The sequence below is a fragment of the Accipiter gentilis genome, chromosome 4 (assembly GCF_929443795.1).
Source record: "Accipiter gentilis chromosome 4, bAccGen1.1, whole genome shotgun sequence".
NCBI lineage: Eukaryota > Metazoa > Chordata > Aves > Accipitriformes > Accipitridae > Astur > Astur gentilis.
This window is the reverse complement of record NC_064883.1, coordinates 11,875,951-11,901,094: the sequence shown is the minus strand read 5'-3', so window position 1 is coordinate 11,901,094 and position 25,144 is coordinate 11,875,951. Positions and strand designations below refer to the sequence as shown.

Sequence of the window (25,144 nt, the reverse complement as noted above, 5' to 3'; positions counted from 1 at the left end):
TCTCTGTGCCCACCATGCAGATCAGCCCAAGCACCAGTGAGCAGAGCGCATGGGACCAACTGTGCTCGTTTAGCTTTGCTCACTTGCATATGTTGGTAGTGATACAGACCCGCATATGGAAGCTCACCAAAGCAGCTTTTTCTGGGATATTTTCAGAAAGAGATATGCTATATGAACACAAAGCAAAAAGCAGCTGCAATCCTAAGAAAGCTATCTCCATTTATTTTTAAGTTTCAGTAACTTCTTTCAAGGGGAAACAAAGTCCCAGTGCATTAACTGTAAACAAATCAGAACAAAATGCTTGTTTCCAAGTTTTATGACTTTATTTTTGGTAAACACAAGTCAACTGTAACCTCAGGGGAAACAAATTCCAGGCACAGCTCCATGTACCAGGTGAAGAAACTCCAAAATAGGATATTGAGAATAGAAACACATTCCACAGCCACTTTACATGATCACAACAGTTACACAATTTACCCTGTGTTTTCACATGTACAAGGCATCAGGATTCACAGTCAGTTTATGCTGCTTTAAGCCCATGTTTTCCCTGGGTGCAGGTTGCAGCCCTCCACGCCTAGCCTCCCCACTGCCCTGCACACTCTGAGGCCAGCAGGATTGCAGATCCAACTGATTTTTAAGGCAGGCAATGGGTCCCTGACCCGAATAATCAGGGAGCCACACAAGCGGTAGTACTGGAACAAGGGAGGAAGCAACAACAATTAGGTCAGGGCATGGGAAAAGGTGGGAACACCCCTTTTAATCTGCCTACAGATCAGTTTAAAACGATCTCAAAACTACGCCCTGAAACTACATATTTTTAATGAAAGCTACCAGTCACTTCAGTATATATGTTAGACAGCTTTCCAGAAGATTACTCATTTTCTCCTCCTATTATTACAAACATCCTATGAGTGTACTCATAGTAAGTCCTTTTACATGCTCATTGTGAATCCAGCAAGATTTCCAGTAATTTGGAAATGCTACTGTAGGTACTTCGTGGATCTCCCCACTTCAGAAAACTGTTTCTAAATGGATACAAATTTATAAGGCATTTGTTTTTTTCTGTTTTTGTTGCAAGGACCCATACTAACTGCACTGGATGTAGAGGCAACCTCTCTTTCCAATCCAGGTGCAGACAGCTTAGCCACCCCTTGCTTGGTCATTTCCTTGACCCCCACCTTCAATTGTCCACACGTGCTCCAGCCCCTGCAAAAGTCCACTGCCAAAGCTTTCCCTCCCACATGCAACTCCAGCCACCCTCTTCCAGCTAAACTTTTGAGTTAATGCATGAACTTTCCAGCTAATTCATACAACACTGCTACAAATCAAACGTGTAACTTGACTCGGTTTTCAAGACTTTACACAGCTTCTACCTAAATCCACCTCCAGACACATTTCTTTACCATAGAAACAAATCAAACTTCATTACTTTTGTTTGCAGATATTTCCTGCCTTCCCTCTGTTGCCCATCTGCCTGCAGCGCAGTTTTCCCCTCTTCTTCCCAAAGCTTGATTTCAAGCCACTTTCTTGGCTAGATTCAATTCACCACTGAAATTCCTTTCTGCTGCCTCACCCTTAAACATGAAACATGGGCAGCAAAGGCAATGAAAGACAGAAGATGTACACGTGTCTTTCCAACTGTACAGTCAGCTCACTGTAGCTCTCTCCCCCCATCCCTCCTCATAATTTTGACTTGTTGATACATTTCAACTTCTTTTTTCCTAAAGGATTTTATTATTATTATTATTTTTGTACGAGTGAGGTTCTGTAACATTAAACTTCCATTTTGGTGTAATAGTGATATATGTTCATTAAGGAACAGCGGAAAATCTGTCAATACTGAACTGTTTATACATTGTCATTTTTCAAATTCTTGTCTGCAGAAGCACGTTGGCACATACATATAACCAAATTCATCTCCAGTATAACATCATGCAGGATTTACAGAGATTATGTTCATTTCCTTACCCACACTGACTTTTAACCACTCAAAAAGCCATACTGTTTGATTTGTTTTAAAGCATGAACATCAAAACCAACAGCTCTTTCTTTTTTCTTCTGGCAGAAATCAAGTCTAGCTAAGGCTTTTAAAAGAGTATCATAACATCAAGTTCAATTTATTATCTGTCCACCTCCTTACCCACAATAATTTTAAAATCCTCTTGTATTTACTGGAAGACTATCCTCCAAAAGAAACACATCAAAACGTAATGCAATGACTACACCACCCATCAATCTTACAGATGCTTCTGGGGATCTTAGGATGGAAGAAAATCAACTATAATTTAATCTTCCCCATGCCACGCCACATAAGTCATAGAGCTTTCCAGGAACTTCTAGCATGAGTTATATCAGAAATAGATTCCTAGATCTTAAACATATGTTAGAAGCACTAAATTTAGGGAACTAATTTCCCACTGTGTGGAATCTGAGCTTCAACGTTCACTCCCTTAACAAGGCCAAGTTTGCTTAAACATATACTTAAAATTTAAAAACTAAAATGTGTGTGTGTATATATATATATTGGAGACTATCTGTCTGTAATGACTCAAGAGTCCATCCTGCAGTTGTTCTTCTTTACTTCATAATTTTAAGGGCCTTAATGGTATAGTTATAAATTTAAATACTTTTCAGTCTAAATGTTGAAGTAGTGAGCACTCGTTACTGAAGTTGTAAAGTTCATTAAGTCATGGAATTAGTCATCAACTAATTTTTGAAAACAGTCATGTCTCCTGCACATGGAGAATTCTGTGCAATTTTTCTCCTCTTTCCCATTCACTTTATTTTCCCCCCACATAAGAAAACAGTTTATTCAAGACTGGGAACTGACAGAAATGTGGAAAAAAATCTTTTAAAAGAGTAACCCAAGTTCTTCAAGATGTATGGTCTATATATCTACCCTGATTCTCAACTGTCTCAGAGGTCTGTGATGCACAGACCACTTCTTCTGCCCTAACAATATTCGTGGGATGGGCTCAGGACTAGTCCACCCTAATGTTGAATAGGCCCAAACAGTACAAAGCAAGCCACATACTCTTCTGGGCAGTGGGGTGGGAGGCCTGCATACACTTCAGGAATATGGCTTTGGGGAGAGAAGTTTGTCACATGTAGCTGGAGCACACAGCTAGACAACACCAGGATGTTCACTCAGATGGATAACCTAGGGTTTTTTAAAAAAAAAAAAAAAAAAAAAAAAGGCTCCAGAAACAGAGATTTCTTAGTTCTAAAAAACAGATTCTTGAAGAGCATGGTGACCAGAAACAATTAATTCAGTTCATAAACAGCTGATAATACTTGCTTTGTTTCTACAAAAATCAGTATGCTTTTAACACAAAACAGGCTTGATAAGGAATTTTCATCTATATCCCGCACATTTAACTAATGAAAACAATTTTAAATGCTTGTTTTGTTCATTAATTAGATTCCAGTTTCCATCCAAATGTAGCCTGATGAAAAATCAGAAGTTAAAAATTAATCAATCAAGCAAATAAGAAAAGCACCATTCATTTTTTAACAGAAAATGGAAAAAATATATTAACCAAAGCAAATGGTAAACTGCATACTTGTTTAAATAGAAAGATACATTCACTACATTAGCCAAGGGTAGCTGTGGTAGTACAGACTACACTAAGGCTTTCAGAAAGGTAACTAAAGTACAGATGTAAAACTTGATAAGTCAACTTAAATCAAATTTCCTGCTCGCTCAATTAAATCATGATTGAAACAGTGATCTGACACAAAGATGTAAATTGATCTACCCCATTGGATGAAGCTAAGCAACTGCTTCTGCACACCAATAGCTATAAAGTTTTAGACCAGTCCAACTATTTTTCCTGTAGCAGCTTGGATACACTTCCTTCCACACCACCTGCAAGTCCCTGAACACCAGCCATCTGTCGCTAGCCTAATAGCCCTTACCAACTATTTCTTCAAAAAAAAAATTCTTTTTAAAATTCCCACCACCTCCATCCAAGGTCTAGCTTAATCTGTTCCTAAATCCTGTGCTCCCTGGCTTCTTCCCCATTACACTGGGCTTGTCTGGACCCCCTACACTACAGGTACCATCAGGATGGTCCCCTTCACTCCAACCAGATTCTGCAGCCCTACAGAATATTTTCACAGGACAATTGCTTCTCTGCTGCCATCCCTACCACGTTATAGTTTACTCTTAGCAAACTGGCTTAGCAGAGTAGTCATTAGAAAGATCTGTAGAGCCCAATAAGCTGCCCTTGGGATAGGCTTACTGTAACACTTCTGCCAAGGCCTGGTGCATCAGTTCTCCAAACGGCCCAAAATCACACACAAGAGGGAGAACTTTTCCCTTACCTGATAGATCATCAGAAGGAAAAGCATTCCTCCTCATTTCACACTTGTATAACAGCCAAAGCATGGCCAGGCAAGGATGAAAACTCAGAAAAATAAAGCTATGATTCTTCAGATAGATGGTGGTAGGTAGGTCCCAAGCCACCAGAGTTGGGGGAGTGGTTATTGTATTTGGGTAATGGTATTTAAAAAACCCCAAACACACAGACAGAAACAAAACCACAAAAAAACCAAACACCACTAAAAAAAAAAGTTTTGCCTCCTCAGTTCTTCCCCAAGATGAACCCCCCTCTCTTGCTCTTGGCTGCTGCTAGGTCAGTCCACAGCGCCCTCAGTCAGTATGAGCATGTGATCCCACGCATTGCAGGACTCATAAGGGGACAAGTTTGTTATTTATGTCCCTCATGTTAACTTCAGCATTAATCTGTCTTTTTCTGCAAGCTTGCCAACAGTACAAATTTTTTTCCAGTCATGTTTTTAAGTGTCTCCACAGACCCCTTGCTCCATCAAATGTATGTGGTTGGTACATCCATGGCAACATTTGGGATAAGGTTGTAAATCTTTAAAAATACTGTACTCACTGAAGTAAATAGGATTTTGTGCCAGACATCAATGGGAGCAGAATCAGATCTTTGCTGGTTTCTAAGCCCATTATGCATCTCCACTACATGTTTTCATTTACTCTAAATCTGTTGCAAATGAATTACCTTAGGATGAGAAATTTAAAGTCACAAAGTAATGTTATCCATTTCTAGTCAGCATCAGTTTTTTTAGCCGCGAGGGAAATAATTGAAACCTATTTTAAGACTGCATGGAACAGTCTCAGCCAACGTTTGGCTACCATCTAGCCTGGTGCATTGTTGGTGTTTGTTTTTAAATAGTAAACAAATCCACTTTGTAAAGTAAAAATTACAACCAGTAGATGACCGCATTAAAAAGTTCTCTTTTGCCATTTTCCCCCTTCCCAACTGCCATGATCACCATCACCAAGGCAAGGCAGATTTACAGATGACTCACTTGGTCTTCAAAATACCTTAAGGTTTGCCAGCAAGTGGGGTATCATTTCATTCAAACCTTCTACCAGACCCAAAGTCAAAATTTAAGCCATGTTTTTGCAATGTACCGTGAAGAATTATCCTGGCCTACAGCTATACTACATGCTCTTACTTATTTAGTAGTAAAAACTTGCAACAAGGGGAAACCAACATTAAGCTAAGTATCCTTGAAGACATTCCAGAAGGATTCAATGTATTGATTAAAAAAATAAGCTTTTGACACCAGTGACAGAAATCCTAGTGTCTTCATTTTCCAATGCTAATGCTAAAAGTTTAAGCCTTCGTTGGAAACAAGAGTCTTATTAAGGAAAACTTAAAGTCTTGGTAGATAGGTCTAACGATTCACAGTTTTACAACACTGTTGCAAATACCTCTTGGGTCACCATGTCCTACACCAGCTAGAGTGGTGCTAGCCAGCGTAGGTTAACAAACTGAAGCCTGAGCTCCCCCCACCCTCTGACCTTCTCCAGTTTATTTAGAACAGATTTAAAACCATACTGCAAGTCTAAAACTTTCTGCCATATTCACTACCTGAAAAGCCAGGACTACGCTCAGAAGGTAACAGAGTTCTTCACTGCTGAATTCAGTCAGCCCAGAGCTAGCAAAACATAATTTAAAAGAAGCAATGTGTATTTTTAGCTTCACTCTGGACACCCTGAAACATCACTCATTTTCCCATGCACAAACCATACTGCTACCATCCACCCAGGGCTTCATCTTCACATGAACCCCCAACTGATGTGAGAGGCAGGAGTGGTGGGAAGGATTTGCAAGTATGACAAGGAACTCCCCCACAGTAGCTTCAACTTCACACTTGGAGCAACCTTCACCTAGTGTGGCCAGGAGCTCATCACACCACCTCCCTCCACTGTCCGGGTCTCTGGGCTGGCAACCTGCTGTGTTCAGAGCAGAGCTGGCTCCCCCTTACCCCGCAAGCATCATGTAAGAAACACTCCTGTCACTAGATGAACCAAGAGCATGACCCTTTCTGAGAAAATCAGCCCACAGCAAAGCCATATGTCTCTACCTCCCCCCACCCCTCACCAGTTCTGGACACCCAGAAAGTACACCATGCCAGTGGGAGCCCTCTGTCCAGCTGGCTGAGCTGGTCCTCGCAGTTGAAAACCTAAGCAATAACATCTGTCTGCTTCTCCAAGTTGGGGACTACTGCATTTCAACACCTGAAACTCAAACACAGCTGGTTATTACACAATGGTCAGTACCCTTAAGAGAGATGCTACTAAAATCATCTCACTTACTACTACTCACTCTACTTCTTGGCTCACAGCTTTAGTACTTTTCATCACCATTGTCTTCTACCTGGCAAGCCATGGGGATCTCCTCAGACTACTAGAAGTCACTAACAGGACCGCACCTATCAGAAGTGTTTCCAACATGAAAACCTAGCCAGGAACAAGGGGGTAGAAATCACAGAAGCAGAGAAGGAACATTTTCTGGCAGGCTGGTTATAAGGCATTTCACAAGCAGGAACAGGTCTGACATATTTCTGAACATGGCATGAACTTCTTGTTTTTGCGAAATCTGATGGGCCACAATGCCAAAAAAGCAATCTGCCACCTTTTATTCTAAATAGACAGCCAAAAGCAGAAATCAAAACAAGGAACAGATTGTGAAACTACGTAAGCAGGAATTTTGCTGGTCATTCACAAGCAGCAAACATAGGTATTTGGTGTTGCAACACTGCATGACCACCAAAACAAACGCTTTTGTATAGAAACACTTCCACTTCAAATATCGTGACTGTGACACGCTGGCCACATGGGTACTCCAGGGTCCTAGAAGTTGCCCATGAAATCTGTGGCCTTGCAAGATACAGGTACTCGTCAGCTCTGGTTTACAAAGACACTGCTCTCGGATTCCTTGGCAGCTGCAAAGAAAACAGGTTGTGAAAACACAGAAAGGTCACTTGTTTTTCCATCACGTTTAATGAACAAACAAACCAGAGATGGAGCCAGCTACACCAGAATGAGGACTTGACCTATTTTTGTTTCTGGCTTGAAGAAGCTCAGCACACTTTAGTAACAAAATATTATTTACCACCTTAAGGAATTAATTTTCCCATTTAGTTTTACATTCAGAAGATGCTGAGCCTGGTACTTCAAGCTTGGCAGTCTGAGATGTTCGAGGGAACACCAATTAAATCTTCTTCCCACAACAATAATCTGGGAGCAGGGGACCAACACAAGTTCCTATCTCTTGTCCCAAGGAACTACAAATATCACTACAAGTATTCAAACCTGCAGTGAGGAAGAAGCCATTTTTATTTTTAAAAGTGTGCATTACTAGTTAGAGAGTGATACTATTTGTGTTATGACAACCTCAGAACTGTAAAAAGAGCTATTAAGAATAACTGGAGGCTTCAACACCTTGGAAAAGACACCAACTGTCAACTTGCCAGATCTTTATACATCATACAGTGCCAATTGCATTTTTGCTTCCCTCACTAGGGGCCAGTCCATCTCCAGAGGTAGAATATTTTCTGATTACTCCGGACATGAGTCCCTGCCAACACAGCATGGTAGGAGCAGGAGACTTCAAGGCGGTGGGAGGACCAACCATTTTCTCCACAGGGCAGAACAATCCCACAATGTTATGCACCATGGAGCAAGTTTCTTCGTTGTCAAAAATTCATCATTAATTAATTTCAGAAACTAAGCAGCAGGAAAGGTATACTCAAGGCACTGAGATTACAATCCTTTTAAAGAAGTCTAATTAGCTGGTAGTGGTTTTTTTCAGACAATGCCGTTGTCCTATAGTGTCCTTCTCAAGATTGTGTGTGCTGCACATGTATAGTTTTCATTTCACTGATACAAAACCATTTTGTAAAAACTCTGGCAAATCCTTCACCCCCAAAATCACATCCTCTTTTGGCTGTAGGACAGCTCCTCACAAAATCATCTACTGCTTAACAAGCTAGCCAAGTTAGGGCAAAGCCACTTACAACTACACACATTATAGATGTACATACATTACTACCCCTGGGTAGTTTAGATGTAACAGTTGCATGAGCTAATCCTATCAAACCCAGACATCCAAAGGAGCCCAACTCCACCAAGTAAGAGTCAAAGTACCTGGAAACATAGGACAGTTTTTCCTCTTCCTTGTCTCTCATCTATGCTCAGGGCATCAAATGAAGGCCCTCAATGAAGCAATTTTTCATTTTAAATTACTTTTCTTTCCTGCCAAAAGCACAATACAGTTATTTCTTCTCTTACATCTATGCAGTATAGAAGATCTCTTCTTTACTATTATTAATTAAGAAAATTACTGTAGAATAAAGAAGGAATCTCTCTCAATCACAACATTTTCTAAGGAGAAAGTTTTCCATTGGCATGTTCCTCACCTGCAACAAAAAGCTTCAAGAGATGGCAAAAAGAATGAAGGAAAGCAACCTGTCAGCCTAGCTGTACAAGCCTTTTTTGTCATCCAAAAAAGGTGGTTTGACTGCTTGGTTTTTGTTTACTATAGGAAACACCCACACACCCCTCCCCGCCCTTCCTAGAAGCCTCTATGCATATCACATAACCTGAAAATTAACTGTGAGGCTAAAGAAAAGGTTAGAAAGAGTGCATTTTGAGGGTAGACCTTTAAGAAGCTACAACAGGTATGCAAAAAGACCAGTAGAGAAAACAGTACTACTGTGAGCAGAGGAGCATCTCTTCCCCTTAGCTAACTTCACACAGCCCAAGTTCAGCTGTCTCTTACAGGCCCTTACAGATGCAGGAGAGCAGCAGGCATGAACTCTTGTGGAGGAAAGCTGTCTACGGCTCACCTTCCTATATGTTTAAGTACATCTGCCATGCAACAGAGAGAATTCTATTGCCCTGTTTCAGGACATTCAAGGACAGGATGAGCTCTCTACAGGTTAGCCCTCCTTCCCCCATACCCTTGGGATGCCAAATTTCAGACCCAAAGGCTACAAAAGAAATGTAGTCAGATGTACAATTAAACATGCAGTTTCAATTAGAAAAGGAAAGGTGCAACCTGCTTAACCCCAGTAGATGGGCCAGGTGTATTTAATTGTATGACTGTACACAGTTGAACTCTTAAGACAAGGATTTCTTTTTTGTTTGGAGCTTTAAAATCTTCAGTGTTGCATGAGAACAAACTTCTGTTCTCGAGAGACAAGTATGTGCATATTTTCCCCAAAGTTCAGCAGACAGAAGCAACATCATCATCAAAACAGCTTTAAGCAGTACAACACTACATCTGAAGCAGTTTGGCTGGGATACTTTCTAAAACATTTTTTGTGGCAACATATCTTCTGGAAAACATAAGCACGGGGCATATTCACTTTTGCAGAATCTTACTCTCCTCCTCATACAAATTCCAATTCTTCATGCAGGTACTCAGCTCATGACATTCATTATGAGTGACAGTGGGCAGACTAGCAAAACTATTTGCAATTGTGTCAGAACTGCAACACACAGAAGCATTTAAGTGCGGAGTTAAGGAGAAAGATTTAAGACTAAACAGAGAGTGGTCATTCTCCAGGCCCAAAAGCAGCTGGACGAGATATCAACTACAAATGGGCACAGAAAGGCTACCAGTCCTTAGTATGGCCACACAAGGGTACGCTTTCATCAAAAAACCCATTAGTTTTATCACATCACCAGGATCATAGGAGTAAAATCATGCCCATTTGACAGTAAAAAAGAAATTTTAACTCCTAATATTCTCAACTGAGACATTTCTTAAGTCCTGCTTTTTCCTCAAACTTTAAAACATTTCAATGATTCCGGTGTGTTCCAATTTACTTGTCTTTTAGCAAGCCAGATTAAAATATACAAATCTTGGATTTTTGAGAAAAGAGACAGGAAAATTCAGGAATGGAAACACAATATGCAATTCCATTGTATCCCTTTTAAATGGCTATACAAAATGAGTGCTTTAAACAGGCAAACAGAGCTTGGACTTTGCAAATTAATTATACAGTTGCAATATTAAGAATTTTTGCTAGTGATAGTAAATATATTTTTAAAAAAAGAATGGTTAGCCTGCACTAGATGTGGCTAACAGTGTCTGAGCACCACATGCAGCAGACATGCACACATATGCGTGTTTATATCTGCAAACAGGCAGGTACAAAGGACAGCCTGTACCTCCCTGTATGGACTCTGCTGCCAGGACAAAGGGTAAAGCAACAGCCAGATTCTTAGTAAGACAGAAACTGCATCTCATTAGATTAAATTAGATGAGGTTCTATGCAGTAAGACTTTGGTGTTACACACCAGTGTGAACCATTGTGGAGATGGACCATAGAGAATGAAGTATCTCAGTCACGTGGAGATTGTTCTCCTGAATGTGATCCAGTCCAAGGAGCTAAATGCAAACCAGTGTTTGATAACATCGCCATAACCTAAGTTTGTGACACCAGACTATTCCTGAAGCAGCTGGAGAACAGTGTCTATGCTCTTATCAAATATGCCTCAAAGTTTCGCATGAAGAGGGAGAGCATAAAGCATCACACAGTTCATGTTAACACAGCTAAACCTATCTAATTACTCAGTCCCAAGCTCCTGAATACTCAGTTTTAGAAATACTTGGCTACAGCTGTATATATGGGTGTTCAGACATGTCACTATGTTCTGGCAATATAACAAAATCCTAGATCCTGCATTTACTATGCAGATTTTTCTCTTTCCACCCATATAAAAAAGCAGCATGAGGAATGTGACAGACACTTTTCAATAATTAAGATGACATCTCAGTTTCTTTGGGAACAAGTCCTATACCATGTCACAGCAACACCTTGTCACTAAAAGAATACATATGAAGGATCAGCTCCATATAGAAATGGAGCAAATGCCCAAAGCTCACCCACCTACCTCTTCTGACCCAAGGGAGAGCCACTTGTGAGTCCATCCCCACAAGGTGAAGCAAGGGCCCACACAAAGGTATTCAAATAAAAGCTTCATAACTCAGGCACATCATAGTGAGGTCCCAAGGCTCACTGTACGCACACATTCACAAAAGGACTTCAATGACATTAGATGCCAAGAGGCCCCTGATGATGGTGTAGCTGAAACTGCTGAGGAACACACCTTTACTCAGTCAAAAAAAACAGGAGATGGGGAAGAGCCACCCATGTCCAGCCCTGAGCAGAAAGCAAAATTTGCACTGACAAAAATAAGCAAGACAGCAGCAGGATACACTTCTTATATCCTGATGCCAGCAGTGTTTTCAGAAATTACGTTCTGCTGCCTGAAATGGATATCCACAATGCCAGCTAATCAGTGGTCACAAGCGTACAAGGACATCCACTCAAAACAAGTTAAAGGGACTTGGGCTGCCCAAACACTTTTGCCAAAACAAGGAACTTGATAATGAATAGCTTATAGGTAAATGGACATAAAGTATCCCTGTGATTTCATTAATGCTTCTTCTAAGACCTTCTTTCCCTAAAGCCTCCTTTACCCACACAGATTTTTATTTTCTTTTATTTTTTAAAACCCTTATGAGCTCTCCTAGATCCCCCTCTGTGGTTACTTTTAGCCTTTCAAATTGTTTCCCTTTCTTCTGCAAAATATAGCCAGCCCTTTTCTTTTGCTATTTTTACTTCTCCATTCCCCCATACCCTATTTAACCAGTGTCTTAAAAATTGTTCTACTAGAGAAAAAAAAGTTAAACTCAGAAATTACAGAAAATAACATCATACACAAACAAGATTTAAATGTCTTTGTCCAATAAAGTAAAAAAAAAACCAAAAACCAAACAACTTAAAAATGGAAACCTTGTTTCTTGGAAAACTGCATCCATTAAAAGATAAACTCATACTTTTCATTGTTTTCCTCTCCCCAGAGAGGGACAGCTACTCCAAGTAATCTGAAGGGCTGACTTGCCTGAAGCCCACAGAGCCACCTGCTCTTTTCCAGATAAGGTCACATGTAAGTAAGAAAAGGTGAGATAGCTTCAATTATTCATGCATTTGTTTCAAAAGTCCTTAGTATCAGGTTCAGGGGCTGTCTTGGAACCACCCCCAACCTCCACAAAAGCCATCAGAGTTTATCCTCTGAATCTGCAAGTTTATCCCTTTTTGCATAATAACTTGTCATACATCTAGACTATCTGGAGCAAGAGCTTATTCAGAGAACTGAGCAAACAGTATGAACAGGAGCAAGACACAGTTCAGACAGTGCAGTCCTTCCAGCTGCGAAGTTTCTACCCTTTTACACAATGACACTTGTTTCTTGATGCCTTTTTCCAGATGTTGCCACTATCCTATTTCCAGAAACCTGGAAACTACCAGAGATCCTAACAGTCCAAAAAAAAGTGCAGGGATGGGTGGTGGGTGTGGCATTTAAAGGTGCTCTAGCAACAGATGGACAGATAGGAATAAGATTGAAATCAGCAAATTCAGCACTGTTTAGGTGTGTATTTAGAGCAAAACCAAGAAAGAACCACAACAAAAGGAAATAGTGGGAAAGAAATAAAAATAAACCAACTGAGGAACAGAACTGTAGGCTTACAGCTTGAATCTCAAGAATAGCAAAGTAGTTTGCAAATCTGGAGTAAAAAGGAAAAACTATACTTTTCATTACCACTAAAGTTAAATACCGTTAGCAAATCACCTCTGGTTTCTCTTAAAAAAGAAGAAATAAATTGAGGCCATTCATTACCACAGATGGCATTTTATACAATACAATGAGGCAGAAACCTGTATTTTTTGTTTAGTCTGCCACTCTAATCAAAGCACAGAGGAACTGGGGCAGGGGGAGGGAGGGAAAGAGAATTTGTTTGTCATAGAAGCACTGCTATTAGTAGTAAAATAACCGAGTATAAACATATTTCCATTGTAGTTTTCATTGGGGAACTTTTTCCTGATAAAGCCACTATTATACTCAATATCGTTTGTAATACTTTCACAACACCCAAGTTGTTCATTCCCACAAACAATGCTATGAGTGTGGAATTTTTCCTGTTCCTTGCAGTGACATTTTCTTGGCTTCTTCCTCTGGGAAAAATATTTAGGCAACAGCTACCCTTTAGTGCAATATATATAGACCCACTTGAGTTATTTGATAAAGTTCAGTGTGCTGTGCTGCATTTTCACTCTTCTAGTTCATGAAGAGTCTCAGACTTAGCTCTCTAGATGTTACTGTGGAGCAAAGAAGAGGGCAAAGTCAGCCACGTCAGAGTTTGTAAAGCTCTGTCATCCACTTGTTAGAGTTCATTTTGAAAATTTGTTTTCCATTGAGTTGCTAACAACCACCACCACAAGAAACAGGGAAGAGACATGAAAAATCACCTTCTCTGTGTAATGAGGTTATCTTTTCTTGAATAGCAGAGCACCATCTCTTTCCAGACAGACTCTAGAGCTTTCCAATACAATAAATTATCTTCTGCTCCATAACAAAAGACCTCATTTATGATTACCAATCACCACTAGATCTGAATAAGATTCTATTGAACTTTTTCACATATTTCTTAGAGAACAATGTGGCAGCTTTCTGGAGATGAATCCATTGTGCTGGTTTTAGCTGGGGTAGAGATAGTTTTCTTCATAGTAGCTAGTATGGGGCTGTGTTCTGGATTTGTGCTGAAAACAGTGTTGATAATTCAGGGATGTTTTTGTTACTGCTGAGCAGTGCTTACACAGAGTCAAAGGCCATTTCTGCTTCTCACCCCACCAGCAAGGAGGCTGGGGGGGGGGGGGGGGCACAAGAAACTGGGAGGGGACACAGCCGGGACAGCTGACCCCAACTGACCACAGGGGTATCCCAGACCACATGGCATCATGCTCAGCACATAAAGCCGGGGGAAGAAGGAGGAAGGGGAGTACGTTCGGAGTGATGGCATTTGTCTTCGCAAGGAACCGTTATATGTGATGAAGCCCTGCTTTCCTGGAGATGGCTGAACACCTGCCTGCCGATAGGAAGCGGTGAATGAATTCCTTGTTTTAATTTGCTTGTGTGTGCAGCTTTTGCTTTACCTATTAAACTGTCTTGATCTCAATCCACAAGTTTTCTCACTTTTACTCTTTCAATTCTCTTCACCATCCCACCAGAGGGGGAGCGAGTGAGCAGCTGTGTGGTACTTACTTGCCAACTGGGGTTAAACCATGACATCCATATAATTTAAATCCTATATATTTAGCATTTCAATAGGGCTTGTACATTTATAAAACTACTACATCCAAACAAACATTTAGCTACATATAGATCCCCGCTTTATGACAGGAGATCATTTTTTTTCCTTCCATATCAACAGGAATACAATTGCAGACTAGCATTATTAATTGCAAATTCCAGCAATTATTAAATTCCATTTTATGTGAGATTTCTTTCTGTAATAATTCAAGTTCTCTAGAAAGTAGGATCTAACACTTTTCTAAGAAATACCATTTTCTGGTTTCACTGAGCATTTCACTAAATGACCAATATGCCTGCTCCCAACTGCAGCCACATGAAATATATTCAGCGTGCAAGCAGGAAGACAGACAACATTTAGAAAACTGACAGAACACACCCACTAAAACACCATTACCAGATCTTTGGGGTGATTCAGCAAAAATATAGCAAACTGATTAATTTTGAACACCAGCATTGTACAGATTAGTATCACCATCCACTAACCATCCAAAATCAGAGGCTTCCTTCCCTTACCCCAAATGGTGGATATGAAGCAGCAGCAGCAGCAGAGGCAACACTCACTGCGGGAGGTGGTATTCCTGAAGAAGAAGGTGGGAACAGACCCAAGGCATTCAGATTTAATCCAGGAATTAAATGTGCTTGAAGCTGCAATGGCAGAAGAGTTATTTAAGATTTACAATCCTGGTTATTAACTTTAATCAAAATCCTAGTTGGCATAGGCTATTAACCTTTTGAGAAGATGTCAGTATCTTATTTAAAAAAAAAAAAAATTCATCTCCATTACCCCAAGGACTCTGCTTCAAACCTATTTCCCTGGCATGTGCACAGACCAATAACATTAAAAACATGTAGTAGTAAAGGCAGCTGGGAATCACTTGGTACAACTTAATCAGTGAAACATATGACAAACTTCATAGCAAGCAATTCAGGTAATAGCATAATTCACTTTCAGAGTGAACAAAATTATCAGAGAATATAATATAACATAATAATTTTGGCTTTATACTAAAAAGACAGCCCTGTAGAAACAGAGAAAGCCCATGCACAAGCCCTGACTTTTCATACACTGGGGGGTATATGCCACACTATAACCCCATCTTCCCTCCCCCATATCCTTTCCCTCCCATGCCTTGCAAAAGATGAAGTAAGATACCCCCAAGCATTTGCTGAGAAAGCATCAACAATAAAGTTGCATGTCCCTTACCTGACCACACCTGAGAAAAGTGGCAGTATCATGTGGTAGGAAGCATTTGTTGTCCATGATATGAAACTTGTCAGTACCCTTTTTCACTTTTCCAGATTATTGCCAAGTAATATGGCTATGCTTTGGAAATACCTCAGCTAGAGACAGACACCATCTCAGGCCATTAAGATAAGCCAATCATGAGACACCAAAAACCCCCAAACACTTAAACTAAAAAACTATTCTAATAATCACTACAGACTAAATTTGAAATCCATCCAGTAACAGAGGTAGTTTTCTCCTTACCACACCTTTGCCAAAAGCAGAGCAGCCACAAGCCCACCCCATGTTCCTGCTTGCTCTGTGAAGCAAAAGTGTACCACTATAAAATACTTTGTGTCCTCATGTGTAGTTTGTGTCCTGCAATTTGCTTTTAGTTTGTGAGCGAGAAGAAAAGCAGGGAGAATATTCTCTCCAGCTGGTAGGAAAACACTGAAGAAAAGCCATTTCTAGAAAATCAGAGACTCCTGTAAACTGAAAAAATATTTCCAGTCTGATTCTACACCATATGATTTGGATACACACACAAAAAGCTCTTCATAGCTTATCAAAAATCTCAATAATTTCTCAATCTGTATTAGTAATACTTTGGCAAACTAATGAGGTGTGTTGTTTTTATTACATACTCACCAATCATCTTTGAATAACTAAATGCCTTTATCATCTATATCAAGAAAAACCCCAATAAAGCCTTCTTAAATTAAATAATTGAAAGCAGGAGAGAGATCTGTCTTCTATATGTTATGCTTTTAACATGAAGAGACTGGGAATAACTACTTTAAGAAACATACAAACTAGAGCTCATAAACCACAATAGAACATAAACACACATTCCTTTAGGTTTTTGCAACGAGAAAAAAATGAAATGGTCATTCCATTCATTTTCTCAATCTAAATCAATTTCTCAGTTCCCCTGCTCAAAGCAAACCAGAAAAAGTCTTATTAAAATAGCACACATACATAAATAAATAATAAAAACCTTGGCCAAGCCCCACAGGTTAATACAAGAGGCAACAGAGAGAGGTTGCAACGGGGAAATTCTGATGTGATATTAGGAAAGAAATTTTCACCATGAGAGCAGTGAGACAGGGCACAGGCTGCCCAGAGACACTGTGGACTTTCTGCCCATGGAGATGTTTGAGAGGGGACAAGTTCCTACACAACCTCATTTAACTTTGAAACAGGCCTTATATTGAGCAACCCCTCTGCTGGGCCAGGTGACCTCCAGAGGTGCCTCACACCTAAATCTTTTCATTGTTCTCGTTCCAGAAACGGCCCATGCCACAAGACAACTCACATTCATAGCAGCAATATCATTTTCATAGGACTCCCTGATTTTCTTCATAATTTCTTCCTCAGCCTTGGCACAAGTTTCAATACTGCCTTTAACTGTAATGGTCCTTTCCGGATTATAGAGTGTCAAGTCCTGCAATCTGCAAATAAAACAGAAGCACAGTTAATTAGCAAACAGCAGAGTGTAACTCAGGTTTATCATTCAAGGGTGATGACATCCGAGCGTGTCCAGTTTGCCCTCCAAAGAGCATAGTATCAATTCATAACAGGGCTCAAACACAGTTCTCGGAGAATCTGGAGAAACTCTGTCCTCACAGCAAATACAACAAAAACCACCGCAGCGAGGTTTGGCATCAGATGGTTGAGATGTGCTTAGGTGCAACACAAGATGGAAACCATCATGCTCTGTAGGAACATGAGCTGCAGAGCAGCGCAGCACCATTCAACTTCACACTCCACACCAGCCCTACCAACAGAGAGAGGGCTTCAGACATTTTAGACATCCCAGAAACACAGAGCATAAGAAACTTTCTGCCCTTGAGAACAATAGTGGATTCCTTAAGGAAGGAGGGGGAAAAAGCCCAACCCTCAGTGAAACTGCAGGAGAGCCTCCAAATCCTCGTAACAGGAAAACCAAAAGCTGTGTGCAAATCAACATTTGCTGCAAACACTATAACTCCTCAGGGAAAATGAAAGGGTTACAGCATTAAACTAGTGCTTTTTTAGGTAACAAATGGTGAACTACTATGGTAAAATGGAAGAAACAGACTGGGAAGCCATGGCATATCCATATACTGAGAAAAAGTGGTTGAAGGGGTGAGGAGAAAAAAAGTCAGAGCACGTTGCAGGAGGGGTGAGGAAGCCCATGGCAGGAAGGAGAGAGGAAGAAGCATGCAAGGCTTGCTTTCTTGCACAGCAGGCAGCGTGGCAACCTGCGCATCTCAGTTAAGCAGCGGCAAGCACGAAATGCATCCACAAAGCAATCCTTAAGTTTCCAGTGTGCGAGCACTGAGTTACTGCCTCAGGAAGGAAAGTCGTGGAGAACACCCCAAAGAAAAAGAGGAAACACTTTCCCAAACCAGCTGCCTTACTTTAACTTTATGGACAAGCTTACCAAAAAGCCTAAATGAAAAGATCAGGAGAAAGACTAATTAGACAAAGCAGAATCAATGGGCATATATGCTCTCTTACGTACCAATAAAAACCAGGCAACTTCATGGGGCTATTTTGGGCATAGCATGACAAATATAATCTTGAGGCCAAGATTTTAATGCAAATAAACCATTAACTTGCTAAATTAAAAAAATACTCTGTGAGTGTTTACAGACAATGTGTTATTTGTGTCATCATCAATAAAGACGAGTTGGTTTCATGGAATGAAGACCATTATCCCATTTACTCTGTACATATTTTTTTCCTTTAAGAAATAGCATTAACAGTCTGTGTACTGTTTGCAAACCAAATGTTTATGCCAACACATTTAAGAGAGCATGCTGGCCTTATAAAACTTATTCTTGAAATACACTTATTTGGGTGTTTTTCTCCAATTGATTCACTTCTTTTCCTCAGACTAACTCCATAAACATTTACATACCTTCAGGAAGGTCTCAGGTTCTTTCACCCAATTTTGAATTTTCTCTTTTTGAGGAAGCTCATTCACTCTTAGCTTCCTTGCCTTCATTTGAGCTATTTTCTTCAGTACACTTTTTTCTTGTCCCCTGCATGTATTCACACCTCTTCATACATCTTCATGTGTCTTCCAAACTTTCTTCCTTTCCTACAGCCTAGAAGCCTTATTTTCACCCTTTCTGGCTAAAGCCTAAGTCCAGGATGCCCTCAAATGCTTGAAAGTTCATGCCAAAGTATTCATTACTCAGAACGGGAGGTTCTCCAAAAACATTGCTCCAGGGTAAAACTACTATTAACAGCCAAGCTTCTGCAGAGATGTTGATCTAATCATTGATTTGCAGATTTCCAGTGAAGGTGAAAACTCCTGTTTAATCTCAGCTAAATTTGAACAGGCCTCAGTTACCTTCACAAACTCACAAAGCTATTACTTTGAAGCAGACTAGTGAATGTATCCCAGTTTGGCTGCTAGGGGCCAAGAGGCACAGAACTGCTACTAAAAATACTCTTTTCAGAATTCATTTGCTTAATTTCCTTCCCTCTTGTCCAAAAACTTAATGTATACCAGAAACTAAAGCATCACTAGTTTCACTCATTTTCACACACAGCTTAGAACTGATCCAGGCTTAATGACGAGTTTCAAACACTCATCATTACATATGATATAATATGTTAAAAACAACCAACACTTAAATATAGTTTAACACAGGCTCCACATAGCCTGTGTTATTTTTAGGCTTTCTCTTGACTGAGTTTACAAAGAAGACTCACTGTTTACCTTAAATTTAACTAAGCTTAAGCAACAGTTTAATCCACATTATGGAAAGGCCTCCAAAAGGCTGTTATCCCAGCCTTCAAAACACACATAATATTTTTGTAAGAATTCTATACCTGAATGTACTACAATGGCATTGCTGCTATCTGAGACATGTCACCAAAAGATTAGGCCACCGAAAACTTACGGAGATATTGTGATTTTAGTATCTGTGTCCTGTTCAATTTTCTTCAGGTTTCTTCCTTCTTTGCCAATAAGTCGGCCAACAAAGTTGTTATGTGCCAATATCTTCAAGGGAATTTCTTCTGTACTGTAATGGAGGTTACACCCAGTGAGACTTTTGGAGACCAGAGTACAAGTTTTTATGTGTGTTATAGATAAATTTTATTTTCATAGAAATGTCTACAATTCCCATTCGCTTGCACATGTTTATACTAGATGCAGAACGAGTTCAAGTGCAATGTACATTTCAGCGCTATCATCTATAGCTTCATTGTAACATACCTGCTAAATAAAACTCAGACTGAAGTAGCAAGAGCTGTTGGGAAGGAAAAAATACACCTTAAAGCTTTTAGTGAGAGCTCAAAACTTGTTATGCTCACTCTGATTAAAAGTTATTAGTTGCTCAAGAAACTTCAGTATTTGCTCCAGTTCACCTCAAAATCACAGCCGGACAATGGCTGAAAAATGTAGATTTGTGCTGGGGCTAATTAAGCAACTGGACTGTCCTGAAAAGAAAAAAAGTCTTAGTTCCTTTACCTACTTAAATATGGATGATGGCAACAAAGATTCACTTGTTAACAGGTTTTAAAGACTATATCTTTAAACTGAGTGAACAACAAGAATTCAGAATTTTTAATGCTTCCACAATGAAATGCCTTTTACTCACAATTTAGTATCTTGAGCTTCCTTTTGCATGATCTCCATAATAATTTTACAAGCTGTTGAGCAGCCTTCAGGAGTTGAGTGGATGGTAATTGGTTTCTCAGCAGCACCTGCATTCTCTTTACGATGAATATCAATTCTTGAAAGAAAGAAAAACACTAACTATAACTACATACTGTATGGTAAGCCTTGGATATTTCCAACTCTCCTAAAACTAATTTATTTTAGCTAACGCTGACTACATTTAAGTGGTTTAATTTTGGAAAGTATACAACTACTTAAACATCTCCTAAACACTATGTTTCGTGTGTTATAAAGAGCCTCTCCTTTCCTGATTTTACCAGCTAAACCCCATCTTTGTAGATGCTAGGATCTCCTTTCCTCCTTAAACTCTGATCAAGATATTCAGGAGAGTTGCTAGATAGACAGTCTGTGGTAAACCACTGAAGAAAACATTTTATCGGGTTTTTCCAATACTCTGTCACCAGCCCTGTTGCTCCACCAATGACTGTGCAGCTACAGTACAGTCAGGCTTTGTCCCATCTTCTCTTTTTTAATGACCTCAGCAGCAGAGTTTCCTAGCACTTGTCTGCTAGCAAGTAGCATCGTAGTACTTGCATTCATCCTCAAGATTACTTTGCTATGCTTTTTAAACCCAAGATTTGTCCTGACATTAACTTTCCTCTAGCTCCACTCTACTACGCTAAAAATACTAGCCTTAGTCTACACCATGGTTTATGTAGCTCTAGGAATTTAAAATTATGACCTGCCTCAAGACAATGCCTTGGATTATTATTTGTCCTCTGCCAATAACTGCAGGTCAAATACTCTTGCCACCTCTGCTTTTTGCTTCCTCCCCTCTTCCCCAAATCATAACTGTTTCCAAACTTAAACAACTACGCTGCTTTTCAATAAGCCCCTTTATTTTTCCAGTTCTTTCTGATATTGAAAATTCATTTTGTTTCACGATGCAGCATTTTCTAAGAAGCCCATGGCAATCCTTGGTGCAACTGGAAGTAGAAGACAATTCTTTTTTTTTTAATCCCTAAACCAATGAAAAAAATCATTCTTGAAGTCATGTATGTGTAAAGTTAGCAACCTGTGATTATTTCTGCTCTATCCAGCCTTCTTTTAAGAGATAAAAGCTTTCCTTATGCCAATCTTCCAGGATTTTTATAGTGTGAGAATTAGACGGTTTAGGTATCACCTGAAAAATTGGTTACCCATAAGCAAACTACAACTAAGTCTTGTCAGGACACCACAAATCTCTTAAACCTGTGTTGTTAAACACAGCAAATAGTCTCCTGGGTTACAACATGCTAATGAGAGGTTGGAAGGAGCATCATGATAATCCCGGGTTGGGGGGAGGAGAGGGAGCCTGTTTGTTGGGGTGGGGGTGTGTAATTGGAGAGGACTCCCTTATCCTCATTAACTACTCTCAAAACTGAAGCCACCCACCCTCATACCCCTCACATACAGCTCATTTCCAGATCCTGCCTGCTGTAACAACAGAAGCGGGGGCTCATACCAGTGTACTGCTGAAGGCAGCGTCTTTCACTCACCACTCTCAGGGGTAACCTGGAAGAATTGTTTGAATATGATCCCCACCTCCTTCTGCATCTACACTGAGCTCTTCCTTGTGAGTAGGGATTTAATACACACTGAAAACAATCTCCTCCAGCGATTCTAGACCCTAGCGCTCTAAGCTTCTTAGTTCACTTAGCAGCTTGCTTTTTGCCTCCCATGCATTTCCTTAATCTGCGTTTTGGTGTGGTCTGCAACTTAACAGCAACAAATGTATTCACCAGAAATAATGGGGGTGCGGTGTAAGGACTAGTGAAGGGAGATAGGAAGGATATTCTGCCCGCCCCCCCCCCCCCCCCCCCCAAACTGAAAACATTTATAAATCCTAAGAATACCCCAAATTAAACTGGAGATAGAATAAACACTTAAAGAATTGGATAGGTCACCACACTGACTGTATGTCCCACAGGCTGACATATTACAGCTCTTGCAGTTTCAATTTTTGTGCCAGAACCTTATTAGTACATCTGTAAACTCTCCAACATCAAGTACCATCCTACTAGCACTGACTAATTTCATTTTTTTTAAAAAGGGAGAAACAAGCCAGCTAGTATTCAAACACGTGTCAAGGACAGAATCCAGTCCTTAAATAAATCTTGCAAAAGATTTCCTATTCACTGTTATGTTCATTTGCTCTCTGACCACATAGGTTAGTTGTGAAGTTTTACAAGTTTCCCTTTACATGGGAGATGAGGACACAATAATAAAGCTTACAATTACATTTTTGTAAAATAACTTACTTGGACTGTGTCTGCTTTGTAATGTTTCTGATTGTCGCTCCTTCTTTCCCAATAATGGCTCCTACAAACTGTGTGGGAACCAGCATCCGTAGAGGAACATCCGACTGTGGTTTCTGCCTTGTGGTTGCACCGGGTGACCCTTGCCTTGGAGGACCTCTCTGTCCAAATCCACGTCTTCCCTGGGGATGTTGTTGCGGAGGTTGTTGGGCTGCCATTTCATCAGGGATGTATGCAACTTTCAAGGAATAGTTTTCAAGCTGAAACCCGTTCAGTTTTTCTATTGCTCTGTTTATTTGCAAAGGGGAAGAAAGAGGAGAAGAAAAGAAACAACCACAATCACATGTAGGGTCTTATGAAATGACAAGTCATTCAAATATAGACTTCTGCTCTTTCTAAATTACATGACAAAGCTGAAAACTGGTTCCAAGATGAAAAGTTACATTCAAAATTCTTCAGTCAAGATTTTGATTACACAACTTTTTCCCCCCCCCCCAGGTCACCATATTAAGGACTACAAGTTAGGTCTTGCTTGCTCTGGGCTCCTGCGCACTTTAAAGATTTTGCTGGTGCAACCCTATCAGCAAAACCTCACAGGAGACAGAGCTTATACACTCAAAAGCATTCTTTTGCCTGATTTAATTTAAATCAGTTTCCCAAATAGAATTAAAGCTGCACCAGAGGGAAAACTTTTTAGCTGCTATCACAGCACCTTCATTCAAGTTTTTGCCAGCACAGCTATTTGGCTGGAGGTTTTTTTGCAATAACTGACATAGCTATGACAGGGAGGAGGAAAAAAAAAAAAGATATGAAAGACAGTTCCTGGTTCATTCTCAGCAGGAAAGAAAGCATTCAAAGCCAGTCAATGACATTTGAAACACCACTTAGCAGACCACGACAGCATCTTGCAACTTACCAACTAGTCATGTTGTAAGCAGGTTTAGAAGTTAACCAGGAAATTAAAGCCAACACGCCTGTTAAACTCTCCGTAGATACAAAGGTGTTAGAAGGCATTTAAACCACGTTTCAAGTTCTCTTGTGCTTTTAGGAAAAGCGGAGCCCTCTATTAAATATCACAGAGGGTTACTGCCCAAATGCACACAACGCACTCGCACCGCAGTCCATCACACTGAATAATTACCCAGGCGCTCAGTGCTCTCTCTTCCCAGCCCCTCTTTTTAACTAAGGTGGGGCCAAGTATGCAAGTCAACCTGACCTGCTGGTCTCCTCCTCTTCTCAGAGGGAGCACAACTCTAAACTTAAAAAGGACAAATTTCTGGGAGATAGAAGATCTTCTACTTACAGAGTAGAGTCAATATGATTAAAGATCTGGGAAACAGTAGGAGTAACTAAGCTACATACAACACACTGATAATCTAGTGGTATAAAATTAACACGTTCACCCAAGAAAGACATTTCAAGTTTCGCTACAGAATGCATACTATTATGAGCGATATATTGATATTGCTGAAACATGCATTGATTTGGGGTAGTTCATAAATGCCAGGCTTCATCTTGGACCAAAGATTACTGATGGATTTTTGTTTAAAGATAAAATTTAAATTAAGAACAGTAGTGGGAGAAAGGAGGTTTCCACATCACATTAAGAAGCCCACCAACATTTTAGTTAAAAAGCTCCAAAACCCATATGTTCTGGAGCAAGTCCTCTGAAATTCAGAAACTTAACCCAGTCGCTCCATTCATGCATATTTGCAAATGGTTACTGCCAGTTTACCAAACACTACCCTCAGCAACACTTTTAATCCACCTTTACTGCAGAGATGAAGGGTGATGCTAGCCAATCACCTAAATTTTCAAGGGCAGCCAGTGAAAAGTACTATTCATCTCCTGGATGCCCCACTTGACAGTCTGGGTCTCAAGCAGCTGTTGAAGCCAAGCAGCAGCTTTGCAGGTAAGAAGTGGTATATAAGTACTGAGGATAACATGCCCCTCATCTCCCAGAGGTTGAACCAGCGTCCTTGAAATACTCCAGTTGGACAGTAAAAAGCTTATGAGAAAACAAGTAATTTGTGTCCTTGGAGCAGTGTTTAATCAGGGCTGGTAATAAGTAAGGCTGAAGGCAATGCCAATGAACAACAAGGAAAGTAAAATATTGAATAACTGATCACTGCTCATTAAACACTTCTGTTCGCCAAATGAGACACACAGGTCCGTTGGGAACAGGGCAGGAGTGTAATTGTTCCCATAACAGAAGAATCTCTTACAGCATATGGCAAAAGAGAGCTGGATTAAAATTTGCTGAGGCTATTTCAAAGCTGACATTTCTTAACTTGGACTTTGAAGAGTATTTTATTACACAGAAAGCCACGTTTACAAAACAGTAAGGGCAATGAGCAGCCAGACTGGTGAAACTTGTGTTCCTATAGATTTATCTCTCAAGTTTTAGTTTCTGCATAGATTTCCAATGCCTGAAAGGCATTTCTCTGAAGTCTCTCTCCATGGAGATCCTATCTGGGAAAGGGGACTGGAGCCTTTCCTTTTTATGCAAC

The 25,144-nt window shown here is 40.1% G+C and overlaps 1 protein-coding gene across 2 annotated transcripts in view; it reads right to left on the bottom strand.

Moving 5' to 3' along the window:
• Positions 1-25,144, bottom strand: part of IGF2BP3 (insulin like growth factor 2 mRNA binding protein 3) — a 118,949-nt gene that overhangs the window by 14,256 nt on the left and 79,549 nt on the right. For both annotated transcript variants that reach the window (XM_049798123.1, XM_049798124.1), the window contains 5 exons: positions 22,638-22,922; positions 20,318-20,452; positions 19,616-19,738; positions 17,032-17,167; positions 15,005-15,136 (listed from right to left, as the gene is read on the bottom strand). In XM_049798123.1, coding sequence (XP_049654080.1) covers positions 15,005-15,136; positions 17,032-17,167; positions 19,616-19,738; positions 20,318-20,452; positions 22,638-22,922 — 811 coding nt within the window. The remainder of the gene's footprint in view (positions 1-15,004; positions 15,137-17,031; positions 17,168-19,615; positions 19,739-20,317; positions 20,453-22,637; positions 22,923-25,144) is intronic.